Source organism: Adiantum capillus-veneris, chromosome 12 (assembly GCF_014529385.1).
Source record: "Adiantum capillus-veneris isolate H3 chromosome 12, ASM1452938v2, whole genome shotgun sequence".
Classification (NCBI taxonomy): Eukaryota; Viridiplantae; Streptophyta; class Polypodiopsida; order Polypodiales; family Pteridaceae; genus Adiantum; species Adiantum capillus-veneris.
In genome coordinates, this window is record NC_140942.1 from 154,371,593 (window position 1) to 154,395,163 (window position 23,571).

Below are 23,571 nucleotides of genomic sequence, written 5' to 3' on the forward strand. Positions count from 1 at the left end.
GCAACTAGAATAGGCGCTTCAGTGAGACGTTTTTTGAGGTATGCAAATGCTTCGGCCTCAGGTGTTGACCACCGGAAGGGAACAGCAGCACTGGTGAGCCGGGTCAATGGTTGAGCCACCTGTGCATACATACGTATAAACCTGCGATGATAGCCGGTGTGGCCCACAAAGCTCTGAACCAACCTGATGGAAGCTCTGCAAATGGTAAATCCTCAGATACCTCAAAGTGCTCCGACATGGGTGAAGAGTCAGATGGAGTAGAGGCTAAGGAGGGAGCTGGGGTGTTGGCCAACTCTTGCAAGGGAGACTTTTTTCCCCTTCTATGGTGGGTTATAGGCTCACCCAGGCCGACGGTTTCCATCAAGGGACCATCTGAAGGATGGGCACCAGAGACCGGTCCACTTGGTTCTGACTCACTTGAGACTGGTCCACTTGGTCCACTTGGTTCTGGCTCACTTGGCTGACTGGGATTCTTGGTCTCAGGTGTAGCTTCAGATGTAGGATCAGGGGGATAGGGTGAATCTGTTGGCAAAGGTTGAAGAGAGACTACATAGCATTGCATCGAAGAGGTGGCCTCTAACCACTGCAGTAAGTCTTCATCGGACCCGTCGGGAGGGACCGGCTGGTCCAAGTCAGGGTTGGACTCTACTGACAAAGAGCTATGCTGAACGACCGGATCCATACCTCCTTCGAGACGAATTTGTTGCATTGGAGAGCCAGGAGTATGTATCCACATGGCGTCGGTTCCCCAATCGTGAAGTGCTTTCGTATGTCGCAGCCATGGCCTACCAATCAGCAAGGGATAACCTCCCTCTACCAGGGGAAGATTAACTACCACAAAATCCAAGTTAAAAGTGAAATCTTGTACCTTCAGAGGCACCTTGTCGACTATGCCCACTGGGTAGACTGTTCTCTGATCAGCCAATGTAACAGTGAAAGGAGCAGGTCGGGTAGGCTTTAGACCTAAGGCCATCATAGTGAATTCGGGCATCAAATTGATTCCAGATCCTCCATCAACGATGACGCCGGATAGCTGGTGCCCAAGAATAGATACAATGAGACGAGGACTTTTATAATCGGTGAGGGGAGCAGATGGATAGGAAATCAAATAGGACTCTGAGGCCTGTACCGGGAGGTGCCCGCCACTAGGCCCAGCCCCCGGGTACAGAGACTGAATGACTAACAAGGTGTCACTTCTAAGTGTTGCATCAAGCCTTAGCATGTCGTATAGTGACACCTGCTGAAAAGTATTTTTCAAGATGGCTTCTGCTGTGGGCTTGGCGCCTTCGAACTGGGCTCCTTTTGTGACCTTAATCTGTTCCAAGTCAGCCACTGCTTCTAAGAAGGCTCCATCAATGTCAGATAACAAGGAAGTTGGTTTGCTATGAGCAATTGGGAAGGACTTGTCCTTTGGGTCAGGTAGACCAGAGTGATGAAGTGGAGACTGGCGAGGTGGACCTGTGGGTAGACTGAGACCAAGAGCTGCTCTTTCTGCCCGAGTAAGGACACCAGCAGGCTCCTCCACTTGCAGAGGCTTAACCACATGAGTAGCAGGTGAAGGTTGAGGCACGGTGTTCACAGTAATCAAATTTATCTTCGGAAAGGTGAATTCGGGCTGGTTCTGAGTCGAGCCTGAAGACGTGGATGCCCTTTGCTTGGGACATTCTTTACTGTAGTGATCCTTCGAATCAGGGCAATGACGACAAGGAGGGGACCCCTCGGGTAAAGGACACTTGCTCTGATAATGCCCATATTCTCCGCATCTGTAGCAGAGTATGGGCCAATTGGAAGGACGAAACGGGGGACGAGGTGGTTGCTACATGGAATTTGAGGCTGAGGTGTAGAAACTTTGGGGAACTGAGGGAGTACTGGCATGGTAAAAACTGTGGGGTGCAAAGTTGTTGTGCATACCTTGCTGCATAGGGGGTGTTGTCAGCAGAGGAGGCAACTGGTTTTGATGGCCGTAGGGTGAGACCATGTTGGATGCAGGTGCTAACCCTTGTTGGAGAGAAGGACCAAGATTTTGTTGTATTTGATGCAATCCCTTGAGGTAATAACAATCCTTATCCTCATGTCCAGCTTTTTCACAGAAGTGGCAGTAAAACCGAAGGGGGCATTCCTGTGGTGGGTGCCCTGGAGAGCGGCATCAGCTACACCAAACCATAGCCTTAGTCTCTTGCTGACACTTGAGCTCTTCTAACTCGCGCTTAATCTGTTCCAATGCCTCATTATGTGTAGGCTTCTCTTGTCTAAGAGAGAAGGACCTCTCCTCTTGAAGAGCTCGTTGTAGCTTTAGGGCTTCCAATTCCCTACGTAAAGAAGTTAAAGGATCAGTAGGACTACCTTCCGAGAACACAGAGGAAGTATCTATTTGAAGAGAGTTGTTGAAGAGCTTCCTAGCTCCCTCTATTCTAGTAGCAGCTGCGATGAACTCGTCGAGAGTGGCGTCGGGTCGGAGACTCTCTCGGAGTTTTTGCTGAGAAGTTTTGGGAAGCGCCTTCTCCACCCACTTTTTAACCATGAATTCACAAGGTTGTTGGGGAAGCTTGGCCACCAGCGACTTAGTTTTCGTCATAAGCTCCGCAAAAGTCTCCTCAGGTTTGAGCACCATGTTGGCCAACTCATCCAACACCTTCTCCTGGTAGTCACCTGGCCTGAAAGCTGCACAGAACTGCTGTCTTAAGGCTGCCCAAGTTGCAAAATGGTTCTCTGCAAATTGGCTGTACCATTTATCTGCTAGGCCATCCAGGGTGGATGGAAATAGTACCAAGTAAGCATCTTCTCTGTTCAGCCCACGTCCCCTACAGAGAGATACAAATCTTCTTGCATGGTCGTCAGCATCTTCTGAAGACAGCCCTTTGAATGTAGGGAACTTGATGTTCACCTTGGCCAAAACACTAGCTAGTGGCTCCATGATTCCTTGCTGAGTCTGTAGCACAATAGCTTGTTGTAGAAGAATAGGAGAGAGCTTTTCCGGAGAAGGTGATCGCGAAGATGGGGAACCTGATGAAGGAATGGGTGATGTGATATGTGGAGGTATAGGTGATGAGGTTGAAGGATTTCTACAAGGTGTCAAAGGTCATCTTCTGTGATAGTACTTCAGAGGGCTCAGTAGTGGGCTTTGACGCTCAACTGACCTCCTTGTATGTGTCATACAGTGACCTCCAAACCAACAAAGCTTTGGGCAAGAAACCTTGAACTGGCTGAAGACTGGTCTAGACTCTACTAGACCATACTAGACTAGACGAGTGTCTAGACCAGGTGGACCAAGGACGAGGAGGACTAGACCAGGGTCTAGACCAGACAAGTGACTAGACCAGCTAGATCAGGGTAGAGGGGGTCTAGACCAGAGAAGTGACTAGACTAGCTAGACCAGGGTCGAGGGGGTCTAGACCAGAGACGAGAGGGGACCAGACCAGCAAGGCGGGAGACTTAGACTGCACAGGCGAAGCGAAGAAACCAGCTACTCAACAGAGTGAGACTTCAGTTGAGGTCCCACCGTGATCGCCAAAATGAGAGCACCTGTAGCGCGGATAATGCGTCGTGCTCTCTACAGTGTGGGTGCCCCTCAGTGCAATGAGCGTGACAATCTCACTCAAACAAATGAAAACTCTCTCAAACAGAATGAACACAGAAACAACGGATAACAACTCAGAGACAATGGATAACAAATGAAAACTCTCTCAAACAGAATGAAACACAGAAACAACGGATAACAACTCACAGACAATGGATAACAACAGAGACACAACAGTGGACCAGAACATGAGGACTCGACTAGCTCAAAGAACTAAAGAACCATGTACAGATTCTGGCGTGGCAGCACACTCAGCTCCAGCCCAGGACTTACATGTACAAATGGGGTGTCGAGGCTCAGATGTGCAGGGATGGTGAAGCAGTGCTCTGTGTAAGACTCTCTAGACGACTACGTGCAAGATAAGATGGAACTGTCCCAAAACGACTGCAGATATGTACCACCATAGGAGCCACCAACGGCCCATAAATGTCCAGCCAGCTAAGTCTATCTCCAAACTGAGTGGTGGTGGTGACCTCGCCACGACGTCCACTAGACCACCGTAGGTACCTGCCACGTGTCACTCCCAGTCAAAGGGTCCGTCCAGTGTGAACCAGACCAACTGTAGCTAACTGTCCAACTGCCTGTCCTGTGAAGTGACACTGTAGCAGGCTACACCTAAAGAATGGAGGCAACTTACAGATGATGTGGCTGCCCGAGAGCAGAAACCCTAACCTTAATTTCTGCCAGAAACCCTAACTGTTGAAACCCAAATTCTGGAAACCCTAACCCTAAACTTGCAAACCCTAATTCTGGAAACCCTAACCCTAAAACCTGCAAACCCTAATTCTAGAAACTCTAAGAAGAACAAGCAACAGAAGAAGAAGTCCTACCAGCTTATGGGGACCCCGTCCGATGGGGCCCTAAGTGGCATAAAGGCATTAAAAATAAAGCAGAACACACTCAAAAGACTTTGCACATCAAAATATGATGATGTGGCACCTGTACGGACGTCCCGGAATTCGCGGCGGATTTTTAGGGAAATCCCGAAATTTTAGGAAAGTGAATTTTTGGGGTCAGCTTTTCATATTTGATGCTTTTAGGCTTTGGGCCTTTAAATATGAGCCTTGGGGGCCCTCTCTGGCACTCTTCAGCGCGCAGATTGCAGAGGAGGTGCTCCCCGGCTGTTGTACTTCGCGAATCAGCAGTAATATAAAGAAATACCGAAAGGGGCGCCAAGGTTTGGGGCCAATACTCTCTGGGGTGGAATTTCGCCACTCCGTGTCGCGTGTCGTCTCTGTCTCTCTCTCAGTTCAGTTGTTATTGAACAGTTGTTATTGAAGTGCTAAAAGTCTGTTCAGTCTGTTCTTTTCTATTGGCACGTGGTGCCTGCCTTGTGACAGTCCCTTATCTGCACCCCATACAACATAGCTGAGGCTACTAACTTATCAAAGAGCCATAGCTTTGTCCAAGGTCCATGGAATTGAACCTGTGAACACATCCTCTCCAAGCCTCCCAAGGCCACAAAAGCTCTAGTCAATCTAATCTCTGCTGCTCTCCCCAAAGAAAACCTCGGCCCAGTGAAGACAACCCCAAGGTAAGTGTATGCATCTATATACTCTACAATCTCCTGACCATATGTGAAAGTCGGTGCTGATCACCATAACCTTGGTTTTACCAAGGTTTACAGACAATCCACTATCCTCTGCAAAATTGTGTAATGCATCCATTGTCGCTTCATACCCTTTGGTGAGTCAGAGATCAACAACAATGGGATCCACGTCCCTGACAACTGGGCACCTCTATCACCCTCTCTGTCAATGTAATCAGACACCTCACCAACATACATACCAAATAGAGTAGGAGACAATGGGCCACCCTGTTTCACCCCAATGGTGGAGTGAACTATATGTCCCATCACTGATCTGTATAGAGCCATAATCCCCCAAATAAACACTATGGGCACCCCCTTCTCCTGCAGTCTGCGCATCAAGCGAGGTCTTGGTACCATGTCAAACGCTTTGCGGAAATCCACAAAGCCACAACAAATCCGCCTCCCATGTCACCTGCCCTCCTCAATGATGGCTTTGAGTGTCAGAATATGATCAAGAGTGGAGAAACCCCTTCTGAAACTGGCTTGACCCTTTGCTCGTACACCCTCACCCTCTGCCCAATCACTCAACTGCGTGCACGCGCACGCGCACGCGCGCGCGCGAGAGAGAGAGAGAGAGAGAGAGAGAGAGAGAGAGAGAGAGAGAGAGAGAGAGAGAGAGAGAGAGAGAGAGAGAGAGAGAGAGAGAGAGAGAGATGAAATGTTATATTAACGCCTTCAAAAGGCCAAAATGACCTATGAGACCAAAAAATTACAATTGGTGAATTTGATACCATGTCTGAGTACGGAAATTACAAAGTTACAAAGTTACCAAGTTACACAGAACTAACACTAAAACACTAAGGAGAAAGGAAAGGAAATAACGAGGAGGGAAGGGGGGGGTTGTGGGTTCAAATGAAATCTCTCATCGATCGCTGTCGGATCTCATCGACCTCTTCCATGGTCAGAACTCTGGTTGGGCGTCTTGCATGTCGAGCTAGAGTGATCTGTATCTTTTGTTGCAACTTTCGTCGGTGGTGGAAGACCCCCCGAGAGAGAGAGAGAGAGAGAGAGAGAGAGAGAGAGAGAGAGAGAGAGAGAGAGAGAGAGAGAGAGAGAGAGAGAGAGATTATTTACGTCTTCTAAAGGCCAAAGAAAACTGGCCTATGACACAGATCCATGTACAAGAATGTGAATATCCTCTAGATATCTGGTATGTGCAAAATGACCGGGTAATAATAGCATCCGGTGTACAAAGTGCAGTGTGGTAAGTGACCGGGTAATAACAAAGCATCCGGTGTGTAGATGTGGGGATGATGGTGACCGAGTAATAACAAAACATGCGGTGTACATAGAGAGAGGCATGTCTGTGTGTAGTGAGAGTGAGGGGAGGAGGGAGGGGGGAGGTGTGGTACATCAGCTCCATCCAGTAGTGATGGCAGGGTGTAGTATCTGGTACATCCGTGAGCCTGATGTGAGGACTCTGGCTATGTCCGCCATGTCTAGTGTCTGCTCTGCCCTCCTCTGAATATATACTGTATGTCGATCTCTGATAGCTTGGACCTCTCGTCTGTGTCTCTGAGAGGCCCTAGAGCGATATCCTGGTAGTCGTGGTCACCGCCTAGCTCTGGCATCCTCAGCTCGTATCAAAGTCATCCCTTGATGTGTGGATGGCTGTGGCTGCATAGGTACTCTAGCCTGGAAGTAGTCTGTAAGGTGTGTCTGCCTGTCCGATCGTCCACCTTTCCCCGTCTGGAGGGCTCTATCTCTATGCTGGTGCATCTTCACCAAGAGTCTCCCAAGTAGTCTTTGATCTAATGATGTCATCGCTGTCTGTAATGAGACCTCTGGCCTGTCAAATAGAGTGGGGTACCGTGATCTGATCTCCGCATAGTGAGGGCATCTGCATAAGAAGTGGCTCTCACACTCTACCTCTTGCCTGCATAATCTGCATATCTTGGCCTCGCGTGGGACCCGTGCTGCTCTGCCGCTCTCAATCTCAAGCTGGTGGGATGATACTCTGAGTTGTCCGATGGCTACCCTCATGCCATGTGGTAGATATATATCCATGTAGTGGGGCCTTTGTGTGAACCTGTCCTCTGTGAGCATAAGGAAATGATCTCTGTAATATGCCATCTTCGTGGCCAATGGCCGCGAAGGTGTGAGCCAAGTCTGCTCTACATACCTCTGTATGAGCTCATATCTGACAATTGTGTTCCTCTTAGTGTGTGAGAGGGCCTGGCGTGGTGCATCTGGATCATACTGTGAGGGAGGCAATCTGTCCATAGAGTAGCCGTATGTTTGAATCCATCTAGTCACACTCGCGTACCACGATCTCTCATCCCCAGAGTTTGCTAACCCGCGGGAGGTCTCAAGAGCAAGGCGAGGTAGTCTATCTGGCCTCATGTCTCGCAGCCTGTGGAGGTATCCCACTGTCTGAAATAGCGCCTCCACTACCATGGATGGTGCACCGAACTCTGCTCTCACAATATCATGTGGGACTGATGGTTTCCTCCGGATCATCCGGGCAAGAAGCAATATCTGTGGCCTCTCGAGTCTGCTCCAAGCCTCCTTTGATAATCCTGGGGTCCACACTGGGGCAACGTATAGAAGAGCTGGTGTCACCAAAGTGTCAAATAGCCAGCTCTTCGTGCGAGGCTCCTGGAAATGTGTCTGATGGCATCCCCTCTCAAGTATGGCCAGAGCTGCAGACGCTTGTGTGGTGCGATCTCGGGTTGCCTGTGCCATAGAGAAGCGGCCAGTCCTAGCTGTAAAGGTGATGCCCAAGTATACATATGACTCTACTACCTCAATCTGGCTGCCCTCAAAAGGAAAAACTGATCTCCGAACAATGCCTGATGTGTGGAATATCAAAACCTTGGTCTTGCCAAGGTTCATTGTCACTCTCTGTGTACAAAATAAGTCTAGAGCCTGTGTCTGGAGCTGGAGATCCTCTTGTGACTCTGCGAGTAAAATAATGTCATCAGCATATAGCATAATGTGTACCTGAGTGCCTGATAGGTCGGCGCTTGCTTCTCCTCTCTGTCAGATGTATGCCTCCATCTCATCTATGTACAAACCAAATAGAGTAGGGGAGCGTGGACACCACTGTGTCACCCGGATGGCGCTAGTGATGCTATCTGATAGTCCTCCTGGGCATTTGAGCCTGCTTGACACTCTGCCTGATATGGCCCATATCATGTCCGGGGGTATCCCAAGAGATATGAGTCGCTGTAGTAGTCTCTCTCTAAGGACTGTGTCAAAGGCTTTGCGGAAGTCCACAAAGCAACAGTAGAGGCGTCTCCCTCGGCTCCGTGACTGCTCTATTAGGCATCCGAGAGTGAAGATGTGGTCCACAGTAGAGAATGTGCGTCTAAAGCCTGCCTGTCCGGAGCGCATAGCCCCTCGGTCTCTGCATATCTACTCAACTCCGACTCTAAAACTGCTCCATAAATCTTGGCCATCATGATAGTCCTGTAGTTGGCTGGATCCATGCGGTCTCCAGCCTTATGTAAAGGCACAATAGTATGCATAGTCCAGCTCTTTGGAAATCCCTCTGCCAATGCCCTGTTGAACAGGTGTGCACTCATTGAAAGTGTGTGTAGCGTAAATAAAATGCTCACCTCGAAGCTCGGTGTGGTCTGCGGCGCGGCGGTGCTGTAGACTCTGAATGCCTTGTCTCACCATGTCTATGGTAAAGAGAGTGGGAGCTGAAGGTCGGGGAGCCACCAGGTGTGGAAGGGGGGGCTGAGCCGGCACCTGATAGAGTGTCTCTGCATATGCATGCCATACCGTTGGGTCCTCTATAGGCGTGGGTGGGGTCCGCTGTCTCATATCTCTCCAAGAGATCGCTGCCTCTCGACTCTGAAGTGTATGGTACACATCCCACCACTGTGTCTGCTCAAAGGCTCTCCTCTTACGTCTAGTAAGAGTAAGCATCTGTCGGTGCATCTATCTCTTAGATATCTGCCCAGTAATATGCTGTGCCCTAAGCCTCTGATATAGCTGTCTGCACTCATCATCATACCATCTATTCTGGGGCATCGTCCCAGATCGTGATGTGTCGCTGGAGTGCATGGTCGAGGGAAAGCTCTCGAGTGCTGCTGAGTGGAGTATGGAGGTGAGCTCAGTGGTGAGTGTGGAGAGTGGGGCGTCAGGGTCTAGCTGGCTGATCCCTGCGTACACATGGTATCTGTAAATCTCGGAAAGCTCCTCACTGAAGTGTATAGCTGTATACTGCGTGGGAAATTGGGAGGTGGTGTCGGTAAGCTGGTGCTAAGAGAGAGACTGAGATATGTATGCTCCGCGCCGATGGGCCGTGGTGGTATGGTAAAGGAGCGTACAATATCCATGGCCCCTGTGGAGCCTTAGATGTAGTCCACTGTGCTCTGGCCTTTCCTACCTCCCTGTCTTGTTTTGCCTCCCTTCTGGAAGCAAGTGTATCCACCTGACATCGGCCAACGGGACATCCCGTTGTAGATCAAGAGGTGGCGCGCTGATCCTAGTGCGAATAAGTGTGATCAATATTTGGTAGAGTCACTCGCTCTGTCCTCTAATGTCCTCCCTAGTCCCACATCCTCTGCCGCTATGGTATGGAGTAGGGTAGAATCATCAAAGTCATACATCTCGCATTGTCGGCTCTGTGTGCGGGCATTCAAATCACCTACAAGTAGGATCTCTCCCAATGCCGCGTAGTGTAGGAGGTCCTCCGAGAGAAACAAAAAGGGTGATTGTGACTGTGGTCCCTTCTCCTCCTCCTCTACCATACTCTCATCGCCATGCTCCTCTGGTGGCTCTTCCTCTGTCGTAGATGCTCGTCGTATCTCTGTATGGTCTACGAAATGTAACCCGCGTGGGGGGAAGTAGCACAGTGCAACATGTATGGCTCTGTCTGGGGCTAGCTGTATCCTCACCCACATGAAGCGGGCCTCTCTCTCATCCTCATCCATACTCCGAGTGTGATCTCTGTCGTGTCGCCTCTGTAGTGGTCTCCGTAGTCTCATAGGCCGCGAATCCCTATGCAATGGGTTTTCCATCTATGAAGATTAGCCCATCTCTATAGAAAGCCTTCTTGCCCTCTTTCCTTGCTTGCATGATTTTGGGCATACAAAGCTTTCGATGCTCCACTTATGTCTTGGTGAGATCCTCATCAATGTAAATGGGGGCTCCTCCTAATCCTCTCAATGCAATCCTCTTCTTTAGGACGGTGATTTTGTCCATAAGGTCTTTGAATTGTAGCATGAGCACCTTTTGAGGGTCTTCCCCTACCCTCCATGCTTTCGTGAAAGGGGTGTTGGTGTACCCAAGTTTGGCACACAATGTTCTCCTGTCACTTTCCGATGATGATCCATGCTCCTCTTTGATACCACTTACCCTTACATTGAGCATACGGGCTTCTCGCATCTTCTTCTCCTCGAGGGTGGCATGCATCCATAGTATCTCTTCATGTCGCTTCTCTTCCTTTACTTCCTTTGTGATTTTTTAACGCACGACATCCACCCATCCTTCCTTGGTGGCCTCCATCTTGACCTCTATGGCTTTGGTGAGCTCCTTGGTGATTTCCTCCTTGATGGCTTCCTTATCGGCCTCATGTATCTCCCCTTCTTCCTTGAGGTCTTTTGATGCCGCGACTTCTCCCTTCAAGACGTTGACCTCCTCTTTGAGTCCCGTGATTTGCTTCTCTAATTGCTTCCGCTCTTCCTCTATTTGCTTTATCTTCTCTACCATCTTGCGTACCCTTGCAATCATCTCTTCCACTTCTCTCTTATCGAGAGGCGCCATGTCCTGTTTTTCCGTGCTGGCTTCCTGCAATTGTGTCCCGGTTGTCCCAAAATCCTACTACTGCTGTTTGAGTGCTACGACCCTATCCTTGCTGTCCCTGGTGCTTTAGTGTAGGTTCCGCTCCCTGCCATTTGTTGCTACGCAAGTCCACATACTTGTGTAATTTGCGTAAGCTTTACTGCTTTAATGTTTCTTTTTACAAACTGCAGGAACTGCAGCAACGTGGCTAGGGAGTGCGCGCGGGGTGGGGCTGCGTGGGGCTGAGTGGGCTGCATGGGAGAGAGAGAAATGAAATGAAATGTTATATTGACGTCTTCAAAAGGCCAAAGTGACCTATGGGACCAGAAAGTTACAATGTGGTGGATCTGATACAAAGTCAGAAAAACAAGAGTAACAAGATGACAAAATGACACAACGACAAAATGACAAAATAGAATACTATGGAATCCTAAACTGCTAGGTGTGAACTAAGCAACTAAACAGCTAGCTGGGATAGCTAAATCACAGGAGATCCAACATCGATCGCTGGCGGATCTCATAAATCTCCTCCATGGTCAGTAGTCTGACTGGGTGTTGTGCATGTCGAGCCAAAGTGACCCGAATCCTCTGGTGCAGCCTCCGTCGATGTTGTGTACTCCTCCGCAGTCGTGGGCGTCTGGATCTCCCCAGCTCAGTCGCTCGGTCGATCAGTGTGCCTCTGGTGTAAGGTGACGAGCTCTACAGTGGTAGTAACTCCTTTGGGTGTCCAGTGGCAACTGTAAAGAAGTCTGTGATCTGTCTCAGAGACTGGGTAGTCTCTCCTCTCATCAGGCTCTCTCTGTGTCTGCACAGCTCGAGCAAAAACAAACCCAGGCATCTTTGATCCTCGTACCGCATGACTCTAGAGAATGGTCCAAAGCCCTCTCTGAACAAGCAATGGAAACGGCCTCGTATCTCGTAGTACACGGGGCAGTGGCATGTGTAGTGCAGCTCTGTCTCAGAGACCAAACTGATTATAATGATGAGTCTAGCACCAAGTCTGGGTACAAACAAAGAAAAACAAAGAAAACTACAAACTAAAGACTGAGATGAGAGATGGCTGTCCTCCTCGCTGCTCGATGTCCTGCTCGCCTGCCAGAGAGAGAGAGAGAGAGAGAGAGAGAGAGAGAGAGAGAGAGAGAGAGAGAGAGAGAGAGAGAGAGAAATGAAATGAAAAGTTATATTAACGTCTTCAAAAGGCCAAACTGACCTATGAGACTAGAAAGTTACAATGTGGTGGATCTGATACAAAGTCAGAGTAATAAGATGACAAAATGACAAAATAAAATACTATGGAATCCTAGACTGTTGGGTGTGGACTAAGCAACTAAAACAGCTAGCTGGGATAGCTAGATCACAGGAGATCCAGCATCGGTCGCTGGCGGATCTCATCAATCTCCTCTATGGTCAGTAGTCTGACTGGGCGTCGTGCATGTCGAGCCAAAGTGACCCGGATCCTCTCATGCAGCCTCTGTCGATGCTGTGTAGTCCTCCGCAGCCGTGGGCGTCTGGATCTCCCAGCTCAATCGTTCGGTTGATCAGTATACCTTTGGTGTAAAGTGACGAGCTCTGCTGTGGTAGTAACTCCTCCGAGTGTCCAATGGCAGCTCTAAAGAAGTCTGTGATTTGTCTCTGAGACTGGCTAGTCTTTCCTCTCATCAAGCTCTCTCTGTGTCTGCGCAGCTCGAGCAAAAACAAACCCAGGCATCTTTGATCCTCGTACCGCATGACACTAGAGAATGGTCCAAAGCCCTCTCTGAACAAGCAATGGAAGCGGCCTCGTATAACGTAGTAGACGGCGTAGTGGCATGTGTAGTGCAACTCTGTCTCAGGCTCGATGTCACATATAGGGGGCATGTCCTGGCCTCAGCTGGTACTCCGCTGTATCTCCCAGTCTCGATCCGCAGCTGGTGTGAAGATGTGCGTATTTGGCCAATAGCACATCGTATCCCATGAGACAGGTGAGTGTCCATGTATCTGGGCCTCGTCACAAAACCATCCTCCGTAAGCTGGAGGAGATGATGCATATTGGCACCAAGCCTCTGTAGAAGTGATGGAAGGGGGGGGGGGGGGGGGGAGTGCTCATGAGAGAGCCTCCACGCCTCACGTGAGTCCTGACTCAAGAATAGTTGGTATAGATCCTGCTCAAGGCGAGCCAAAAATGCCCTCTTCTTCTGCCGCACTAGGCATTGGAAGTCAATCTGTAACTACCTATGAGTGATGTCCCCCAAAAGCACCTCTTTCTGAAGTCTAGATCTAGTGTCCCGACATTCCTCATCATACCAAGTCTTCTGGGGCATGCTCCCCGAACGGCGGCTCTGCTCAGGCTGGGTATGTGGGTATGCCTCTGCTGCTGCATCATGTAGTGTCTATGTCAATATAGTAGTAAGCTCCTCCAGAGGTCGCCTTGGCTCCTCTGTGCACAGGCGTCTGTAGATCCCATCTATGTATACAGAGTCCGTCTCCCGCGTGAAGGTGTAGCGAGTAGGGCCTGCTGCCGGTAGCCTGTGTGCTACACTAAACTCACAAGAAATGGTAAGCGATACAAGAGCATGATCCACTGCCACACCAACAGGTCTAAGTCCAACCGTGAGGTCCTTGATACTAGAGATGAGGCTCGGCTGTGCCATGACATAGTCCACTGAGCTGGCTCCATGTCTGTGTGGGAAGCATGTGAAGCCTCCCGAAGCAGGAAACCTCTATAGGCCATTCAAGATGGCTAGTCCATGTGCGGTGCCCATGTTTATCAGGTGTCGCCCATACTTAGTATATTCCTCATCGTGCGATAGTCTAGACAGGCCTGTTTATACAACATCTAGCTCTCTCAACATCTCCTCTGAAGTATCATAAAACACTGTCTGGTGGCGAGCAGTCCTAGCATTGAAGTCCCCTAGAATGATAATGTCACCATCTCTAGAGAACTCCCATATATCATCATCCAAAATAGAAAAGGGGGACTGTCCTCTGGGTGATGCATAGATCGACGTACTCGGGGGAAAGTAGCAAATAGCAATGTAGAGATATCTGCCTATCTCTGCTTTCAATCTCACCCACATGTACCTAGCCTGCTCATCCCTGCGGGCTATATGTATCAACGGCTGCAAATTCTCTCTAAATAACACTGCCACTCCCCCTGAGCCCCGTCCTCTGTGCTCTGAGCGTGTCTCCTGTCTGTAAGCTGTCTCCCATCTGTATCCACTGATGCGAGGCATGGATTGCCCAGGGGCCTGGTGTGTCTCAGAGTAAAAGATGATGTCTCTTCCAGTAAAGCTATCCTCAAAAGCACCCACATCAAGACGCATGGATCCAGTACAGTTCCAGGCCGCCACTTTGAGTGTGGTCCCATAAGTCTCGCACCGTCATGTGGAGCGTCGCTCCAATATTACTACTCTTCCATCTCGGTAAAAGGCAATCTTGCCTTTTCCCCTTGCCGCTCTAATCTCCGGCATTACTTCGTGCATATAAGCGATTTGCGAGAGGGTAAGATCATCCCCTAGAAAAATGCCCGTCTCTTTGAGAGAGAGAGAGAGAGAGAGAGAGAGAGAGAGAGAGAGAGAGAGAGAGAGAGAGAGAGAGAGAGAGATGAAATGAAATGTTATATTAACATCTTCAAAAGACCAAAATGACCTATGAGACCAATCTGTCACAAAATAATGAATCTGATACCATGGGTACAGAAGAACTAGAACAAGAATACTACTACTACTAGAATCCATCCTCATATGCACTCTGGATGTCGAGAGAGAATGGCTCGAATCCTCTGTTGTAGTCTCCGTCGATGGTGTGTAGCCCCTCTCCTCAATTGTAGCCGTCTAGAGAGAGAGAAATGAAATGAAATGTTATATTAACGTCTTCAAAAGGCCAAAGTGACCTATGAGACCAGAAAGTTACAATGTGGTGGATCTGATACAAAGTCAGAGTAACAAGGGTAACAAGATGACAAAATGACAAAATAAAATACTATGGAGAGAGAGAGAGAGAGAGAGAGAGAGAGAGAGAGAGAGAGAGAGAGAGAGAGAGAGAGAGAGAGAGAGAGAGAGAGAGAGAGCCATCAGAGCCAAAAACCCAAGGTCATAAAGAAAAATATAGCTAAGTAGTTTAAAAGATATTCTCCGGTAGATATAAATAGCCAGATTGGCTCAACCTGATGCACACAAACCCAAGAACGTACATGCTGATTGAACGAGTTGAATGACTTTGGGCTGAAGGTGCGCACTGGAGGTGAAGGTCCCCAAATTGAAAGAGATCGTAATAAATTGAGTGAACATCCCATGGAGCAAGTACAAGAAAATAGAACTCAACCATGTGACTGCAAAAAGGCAAACATAATCATTACTCAGAAGGTTAAAGGATAGGAATATAAATGTGCACAAAAGGTCAACTTAAATAAAATCAATCGTCATTTATCTATCCTTACAATGATGTAGTTTAGCAACCTTAACCGCAACCAGTATCTCTCTCTCCACGGGCTGTCATCAAAGCCATCAAGCCCGAAGTTTCTTGTCTGCTTCCATATTGAGAGAGCTCTCCGTTCAGAAGATCACTAATGAAAAGCTGTTTTTGATTGATCTATCCTTTCAATGGCGTAGCTTATCAACCTTGGCCTCCGCCAGCATCTCGTCTCTGAAACCTGTCATCAGAGCCGCAGAGCAAGGCTCTTCCTGTCTGATTCATTCAAGCACTTCATTCAGGCAGCATTGCTGTCATTTTGCTGTCCAAACATAGAAATTAGAATGAGCAGACATTGTCTCATACCAACAGCTTCAAGACCATCAGAACCAGACTAACCAAATATATACTGCCTATTATGTGACTGGCATCAAGATAAGTCATTTTCACTTAGTTAAAATATTAAATGCAGCACTCACAAACACTTACGTCCATTATATCATAATTACATCCTGGATTTCATGCGCCAAAGTAAAACCCTCGGAACGAAGACCCTCATTACTATGTCTCGCCAGGAAATCTACATGTCGCTTCTTCAAGGCTTATCTACACCATCCGCTTGGGCAAGAGAAGGCAATCATTTGCATAACTTGACAGATTATACAGCCTGTAATAAATTTTCCATGTGATTTAAGGCCTCATTTCCCTAAATTACCTGAACAAGTCGGTAAGTAAAGCAAACAATAGCTTCAGCTGGTATTACCATCAGGCTGACAATTTCCTAACCCTAAACGGCTTAGTACGTATGTACTTTCCACGGTATGCTGATCCATGAGTTTAGAGGAAAGTGTAATTCTTCTGCTATGTTAGATTATTTCAATACGGTTATACACATTGTATACAGAGCTCGTCTGACAGGTTCACCCCCACCTCTTATGGTCATCAAATAATACAAGACAAAGTGCACATTTGTGGACCCTACAGTGTAACATGTGTGAACCTAGGCAATGGGCACCCATGCTCTACATAGATGGTGCTAGCTCAGCTATCTGGTACTGACAATTCAAAGTTCTGCCGCCATCCTGGAGATGGCTCCCGAGGAGTCAGATGCCATTTATGTAGACATAGAAAGAGAACAAAAAATCTAGAGGCTGAAATTGGCCTATAAGGCAGTTTGATGTGCACGAGGGTGTCCTCTCACTATCCAAAAAAGAGGACAAAGGTTCAAAATGGAAACAGAGAGAGAGAAATCAGGTTCGCTTGGAGAGTCCTAGGATTGTGTGCGCTACCTCAGGGCGTTGCTGAGGTTCTTTTTTTTTTGGTTTTGGTAACCAACCATCTTATCTATCACGTGCACATGGCTCTACGTGCCATGTGGACATGCTACTACTACGTCCTCTAAGCCAAGGTTTGTCCACATGGACATGCACTTACTCGATGGTATCCAGATCGCAGCTGACATCCGAACTTGAGGTCCCCATACTCGTACTAAAACAGCCCTTCCCTCACCACTTCCTCTCATTTTCGGCACGGGCCGAGCGCTCCTAACGAGCCACTGGAGGTCACCTTGCACCCTTGAATGAGCCCTAGAGTTTTTGCATGTTGAATGCCCTTCCTCATCTGCAGTTTCCAGCGTTTTTCAGGCAGCCAGCCCTCCTTCTCCTAGCGCCAACTTTGGCCCTTCAAGTCGAGGAATCTGCTGCCCATCAAAAGCTACATCATCTGCAGCATTTCAGCTTGCATATCATAGCCGAATCTGCTAAATTTTCCATTTCAGATCCGCGTTCTTTTGTAGCCAGCATTCAGTCCTGCAAGTGCTTGATCTTGAAGGCGAAAAAACATCCATCCATTAAAGTTGATTCTTGCATTGAGGTATTGCATTGATGCACATTCCATTTTCGCAATCTTAGGCCAATAACCACAGGTAACGGGGCCCTTCAGGGGGTTGGTTGGGATCTCATCAATTCCTCAAGGGCCCCGTCAGTACGTCAGTATATGCTGCATCCAAAGACCTTTCTCTATACTAGATTATGATATATGGGAGTTTTCTAGGGATGGTGATATCATCCTCTTAGGGGACTTCAATGCCTGAACGGGCAACTCTCAGACAGTCTTCGACGACACTTCAGATGAGCTGCTTAGAGAGCTGGATGTGGGCGAGTCGGGGCTTGACAGATGCTCACATGATAGAGAGCAGACGGAGTATGGGACATACCTCATGGAGATGACGACAGCACATGGGGTTAGCCGTACTTAATGGCTTAAAGCGATTTCCTGGAGCAGTCCGTTTCACATGCTTTCCACATAGACATGGGGCCAGTACAATGGACTATGTTATGGCACAGCCAGCTTTATTTTTTGTAGGCAGGTCACATACCCATTATACATTTACATCACCGACTAACTCGGTTTATACAGACGAGATCTATAGCCATCTATGCACAGCTGGTCCTACTTCACTGACAGAGACACTGCATGGTGCAACATCAAAGGCATAAAAACACTCACCCAGGTTGGAGAAGATATTCTGGGAGCATGCCCCAGAATAGTTGGTATGATGAGGAGTGCAAAGAGACAGCTTCATAGGGATCTTTCTTTTCGGAGTCATCACTTAAATACAATCTCAGATTGCTTCCCGGCTCCTTGTGCGTAGGAAGAAACGAGCTTACTTGGCCCAGATGGAGTAGAGAGGAGAGGCATGGTGATTCTTTCATGAGCACTCCCCTCCCCCAGTGATTACTTCTTATGATGTGTGGGGCTAGTATGCCTCATAGTTATATACGGCTCCTGGACAGGACCCCCTTCCAAATCCTACAGAGCCATGCCCACTTACCAGCACCTTCTTTACCACTGAGATGGTAAAGAGAGCCATTGACAGGATGAGGACCAGCAGGGCATATGACCATAATGGTCTAGTAGCAGAGCACTTTACACATGCTAGAGATATGCTGGTAGAGGTTCTTGCTGTGTTGTTCAATCGTGCCATGTGTGAGGGGTTACCTGAGACTTGGAGGTTGTCTACTATTGTGCCTATCTCCAAAGAAGGTGATCCTACAGAGCCTGCGAATTACCGCACTATTATGGTTAAGCACACATTGGGACGGTTGTATGCATCCATTCTTGAGTAGCAATCGGGTAATTGGGCAGAGGGTGAGGGTGTACGAGCGAAGGGCCAAGCCAGTTGTAGGAGGGGTTTCTCCACGCTTGATCATATTCTGACACTCAGAGCCATCATTGAAGAGGGTAGGTCACATGGGAGACAGATTTATTGTAGCTTTGTGGATTTCCGCAAAGCATTTGACATGGTACCGAGAGCTCGATTGATTCGCAGACTGTAGGAGATGGGGGTGCCAATATTCTTGATTTGGGGGATTATGGCTCTTTACAGATCAGTGATGGGACATGTAAGCACTCCGGAGGGGCTATCTGATTTAGTTCACTCCACCATTCGGGTGAAACAGGATTGCCCATTGTTTCCTACTCTATTTGGTATGTATGTTGATGAGGCGTCTGATTACATTGACAAAGAGGGTGATAAAGGTGCCCAGCTGGCAGGGACATGATCCCATTGTTGTTATATGCTGATGATATTGTATTGATCTCTCACTCAACAGAGGGTATGCAGTGAAAATTGGATGCATTACACAATTTTGCAGAGGATAGTGCATTGTCTGTAAAACTTGGTATAACCAAGGTTATGATGTTTAACACCACACCACAGTGGATGAGGAGATCAAAGCCGACTTGCACATATGGTCAGGAGATTGTAGAGTCCTTGGGGTTGTCTTCACTAGGCCGAAGTTTTCTTTGGGGAGAGCAGTAGAGACTAGACTGACTAGAGCTTTTGCGGCCTAGGAATTGAGAGGCTTGGAGAGGATGTGTTCCCAGGTTTAGTGCCAGGAACCTCGGACAAAGTTATGGCTCTTTAATACTTTAGTAGCCTCATCTATGTTCAACGAAACCGCGAAACGCGTTTCAGCTGGCATGAAACGCCAAACGCCCGAAACGCCCGAAACGTTTCAACCGCCGGGTGAAACGCCGCTTGTGAAACGCCTTAAAAAATTTGGGGGTTTTTTTCAAAGCCTGCGGGCACTAGGCAGGGGCGCATTTTCGCCTTGTTATTTTTTCGCTGCGGCTGCGAATATGAGCCTTAGGCTTTAGGCTTTGAAAATTAACGCTGACGCGTCGTGGCCCGTGGGCAAGCGAGAGAGCGCAGAGGCATAGCTACCTGCTTGCGAGGTAAGTACTAAGGAATTCCGAATTGCTCTCTCTCTCTCTCTCTCTCTCTCTCTCTCTCTCTCTCTCTCTCAACAGACAACAGTCTACAGACAATTCAATTGTCAATTTGTCTGTTGTCTGTTGTGAACAGAGAGAGAGAGAGAGAGAGAGAGAGAGAGAGAGAGAGAGAGAGTTATCATTTATAAATTGTCAATTTGTCAAGACTCACGAGTCAGTGGTCACTCGTGACTCACGTCCCGAATCCGGTCATTTTTCTCGAAGATTTTTGCGGTCAATTCTCATACATGTGTTCACTGTTACATGTTTCAAAATTTGCAGGGCTGAGGATCTTCGATCATGGTGAGAGGACAAATCAGGCCGCCCGTAATTGAGAGGGATCCATGGGAGTCTACAGTTTTCATTTCCAAATATCACAAATCTAGCTCTCGCAGGGTTGTATGTAAGCTATGTGGGGATGTGCTCACAGGAGGTGTGACCCGCTTGAAAGCCCATTACGCTTGGATCGGAAGCAAAGGAAGAGATGCATGCAAATCTGTCTCTGAAGAGTTGTGGCTTTCTTTTGGGGGTGAGCGGGCGAAGTACATCAGTCTTGTCATGCCCTCTCTCGAGTCCCCAATAGGTGAAGAGGCCCTCTTAAAGAAAGTCCAAGATGAAAAAGGTAAATTGGCTGCTCAAAACCCTCCTTTGCCTATGGTGGGTGCTACTTCTAGTACTCCACGAGCCTCAACTTCAAATATCCCTACTACATCTAGTACTCCACGAGCCTCGACTCCAAATATCTCTTCCACCTGTCGTGCTCCAAATGTTACTGTTAGTGTGGAAGATAGCAATGCAGGAGATGCTCCTTCTATTAGCGCTACACAGGTAGGCTCCTTCCCAACCCGAAGTGGGACAACTTGGAGTAGGTACGCATAAGAAGAGGGCTCGCACATCTGGGCGCTCTTCTACTTTGCATGATGTTTGGGCTCCTAGCTTGAAGAAGGCGGCGGAGATTGCCGAGGAGCGTTTTTTTTACCAATGCAACATTGCATTCCATGCTGCACGCACAAGGGCCTACAAAAGATTTGTGAATGCCGTCTCAATGGCTCAGCTACGGGAGCGCCAATCACTCCTGCCGGATTTGAGGCATTTCGCACTAGTAGATTGACACGTCAAGTAGACATGGTTCATGAGCAATTGCAGGGTCATAGAGATTCTTGGGCAGTATATGGCTGCACTATCATATCGGATGGCTGGAAAGATGTGCGAAAGCGTCACTTACTCAACATCCTCGTCTCTTGTTGTACCGGCACAACATTTTTGAGAGCCATTGATGTGTCGGGAGCTGGCATACGAATCACTGGTATGTTTCTTATCCTTATTTCTTGTCTCTTGGAAATCGAAGTGAAGTGTTTCTTACAAGTTACAACTTACAAGATTCGAATCCCAAATGTGCATGAGAGCTTATTTTTCAGCACATTCGAGATGCTATCGAGGAGGTTGGGCCACAACATGTGGTGCAAGTGGTGACAGACAATGCAAGCAATTGCAAGCTTATGGGCGAAATGGTCGAAGTTGCATATCCACACATAGTATGGAGTCCTTGTGCAGCACACTCCATTGATCTTATGATGGAAGGTATTGGTGCACTACCATGGGTGACTACACTAGTTGATAAAGCTCTACAGCTTATCAACTTCATTCATCGAAAATCATTTGCTCTAGGGTTGTTCACTGCCCATTGCAAATGGGCTCTCAAGAAGCCGGCAAAGACCCGATTTTGCTACATCTTTATTGTCTTGTGCCGGTGAGCTTCTCAAAGGTTTCCTATTCTTTGAATGCCCAATTTTTAGACTTATGTGAAGCTCAAATATAAATTGTTTTATGTACAGCTTGATGAAATGCAAAGATGACTTGCGTCGTATGGTGGTAGATGAAAGGTGGTTAAATTGGCCAAACTCCACCACTCCTGCTGCCATGGCGATCCTTGATGGGGTGATTTGCAACAACATGTTTTGGAGGGAGATTGATGGCCTTCAAGCAGCTCTTCAGCTGATAGTTAGCGTTTTACGCTTATGTGATAGTGAAGGATCCACCCTCGGTCATACGTGATTGCACGTCATTGAGCTCAGACAGGTAAGGTTTTTAAAATATTTATCTTTCTTTCAAGTCTTAACTCTTATGGCATTACATGATTACACATATCATAGTTCACACATGATTATGTGAACTTGTGACATGTAGAGTAAGCATCATGCTTGACATATTTGATGTACGATGGAATTGGTTTCGCCGTCCTATACATTGTGTAGCCCACATGCTACATCCGGCTTGGAGAAGTGAGACTTAGAGATCCGATCGTGTGCTTTTGACCGGATGGAATGAATATGTGGAGAGAATCTATCGAAACAATGGTCATGCGCAAAATCGACTAGAAGAGGATCTTTTGGAGTATAAAGGTAAAGATCTCTAAAGTCTATACGTATAAGGTCTTAAAGCACAATCATATATAGCATATTCTAAAGTCTTTAGAGCTTGCAAATTGTGTCTTGATTCTTGTGAGAAATTATACATATAGGTGGCAGGGGAAATTTTTCTCATGCAATTGCCAAAGATGTTGAAAACCAAGCACTTCCAGTTTCATGGTGGGAAAAATTTGGGGGTTTGACACCCATGTTGCAATCTTTGGCTTTGCGGGTCCTCTCCCAAGAGGTGAGCTCATCCGGTGCGGAGAGGCTATGGAGCATAATGGGGGACATACATACAAAAGATCGAAATAGGTGAGCTTCTCAATGAGAATTTAGCTTTGCTCATACGTTCATTGCAGTGACTAGTTTATGCATTTTGCGTAACTCGGGGTGTCTTAACTTTTTTGTAGGCTCAATACTCCCCGCTTGATAGGTTGGCATTTGTTAATGCCAATCTTCGAGTATTGGAGAAGGCGGGTGGATTGGATAGTGCCGGCCCTGTCAATTGGCTACCAAAGCAAGTGACTCATCGACAGATTGTAGTTGAGGCAGCCGACATCTCACATCTCCAGCCACCTACACCTGAGCACGATGTGTATGATTTCATCCGTGAGGACATGATGAGGTTCTCACGACAGACTCGTTCGACTACACGTCGCCGGCGTGGGGAGTCCACGGTTGCTACTACTAGTGCTCCTCCTGAGAGAGCTTCTCGAGCACGTAGGCCTAGACGCAGTGCTGCAGAGCTTACTTCTACTACTAGGCGACTTACTCCGACTCCTTCAGAGTGTGAGAGTGATGAGGGGAGTCAGTCAGATGGATCTCAATAGTCTCTTTTTGAGTCTAGAGGAGCGACTCACTAGTGCTCAGATTTTCATATTTTGTCATGCTACTCTATCATTTTGTCATGAGACAGTTTTTTTTGTGTTTGACGTATGGGTTTTGACACCATCACTCCAGTCTTGTGCTATGTAGTCTGTCGAGTCTCGACAAGTTTATGGTTTGGATTTCACCTTGTTTACATCATACATGGAGATTTGACTTATGTGCTTGAAATTCTATGTGCATTGTGTTCAAACTTCACTATCTAATCCATTGTTTTGTTTAGTTCTACTAGTAATGTTCGATGAATCAAAAATCTTGAGACTTGAATGCGCAAGTAGTTACTAGTTGTAACTTGTAACTTTGTAAGTTGTAATTTCTTGTCGCTTTGAGGTTTACATTTTGCTCACTTTCAGTTTGTTACAGTTTAAATTATGCAACGGTCTATATCTTGGAAAGTAGAGGTAATGTAATCGATATTGATGATTGATCACATTATCATATATGATGATATCTCCCTCTCTCAAGCATCTAGATTCTAGATTTGGCACAAATGTGTGCAAATGTGTATTGCATTGTGCACACCTATTGTGTATATATATAATACTATATATATACCCAAAATTGGCGTTTCGGTCATACGTTTCACCTAGGCTCCTCTCAAGGGTGAAACGTTTCGGGGTGAAACGTTTCGGGTCTGAAACGTTTCGCGGTTACGCTGGCTATGTTGTATGGGGTGTAGATATGGGGACCTTCTGTAGGCCAGGATG

General features: G+C 47.5%; 2 protein-coding genes and 1 pseudogene across 9 annotated transcripts in view; 1 reads left to right on the forward strand and 2 right to left on the reverse strand.

The window, feature by feature from the left end:
* LOC147446715 (P-loop containing nucleoside triphosphate hydrolases superfamily protein) overlaps positions 1-23,571 on the reverse strand; it is a 223,318-nt gene that overhangs the window by 27,032 nt on the left and 172,715 nt on the right. For 6 of the 8 annotated variants that reach the window (XM_086525883.1, XM_086525880.1, XM_086525886.1 and 3 more), the window contains 2 exons: positions 15,322-15,615; positions 15,076-15,213 (listed from right to left, as the gene is read on the reverse strand). The exons of 1 other annotated variant lie outside the window; for it this stretch is intronic. The gene's annotated coding sequence lies outside the window, so the exon portion shown is untranslated. Of the gene's footprint in view, positions 1-15,048; positions 15,214-15,321; positions 15,616-23,571 lie in introns of all 8 variants that reach the window. One more of the 8 variants, XM_086525884.1, reaches the window with a different exon arrangement.
* LOC147446716 (uncharacterized) lies at positions 15,202-16,059 on the reverse strand. The gene is made up of 4 exons (XM_086524740.1): positions 16,009-16,059; positions 15,503-15,565; positions 15,322-15,408; positions 15,202-15,213 (listed from the first exon to the last, which is right to left on the reverse strand). Exons 1-4 carry the CDS (start codon positions 16,057-16,059, stop codon positions 15,202-15,204), a joined length of 213 nt encoding a protein of 70 aa, XP_086380866.1.
* On the forward strand, positions 20,182-22,809 carry LOC147446717 (uncharacterized; annotated as a pseudogene).

Coding starts and splice junctions, on each gene's coding strand:
- LOC147446716 (XM_086524740.1), bottom strand. CDS start 16,059: ATGGTAATACCAGCTGAAGCTATTGTTTGCTTTACTTACCGACTTGTT. Junction 15,566..16,008: donor TTACTTACCGACTTGTTCAG/GTAATTTAGGGA, acceptor TGAATCAGACAG/GAAGAGCCTTGCTCTGCGGC. Junction 15,409..15,502: donor AGATGCTGGCGGAGGCCAAG/GTTGATAAGCTA, acceptor ATATGGAAGCAG/ACAAGAAACTTCGGGCTTGA.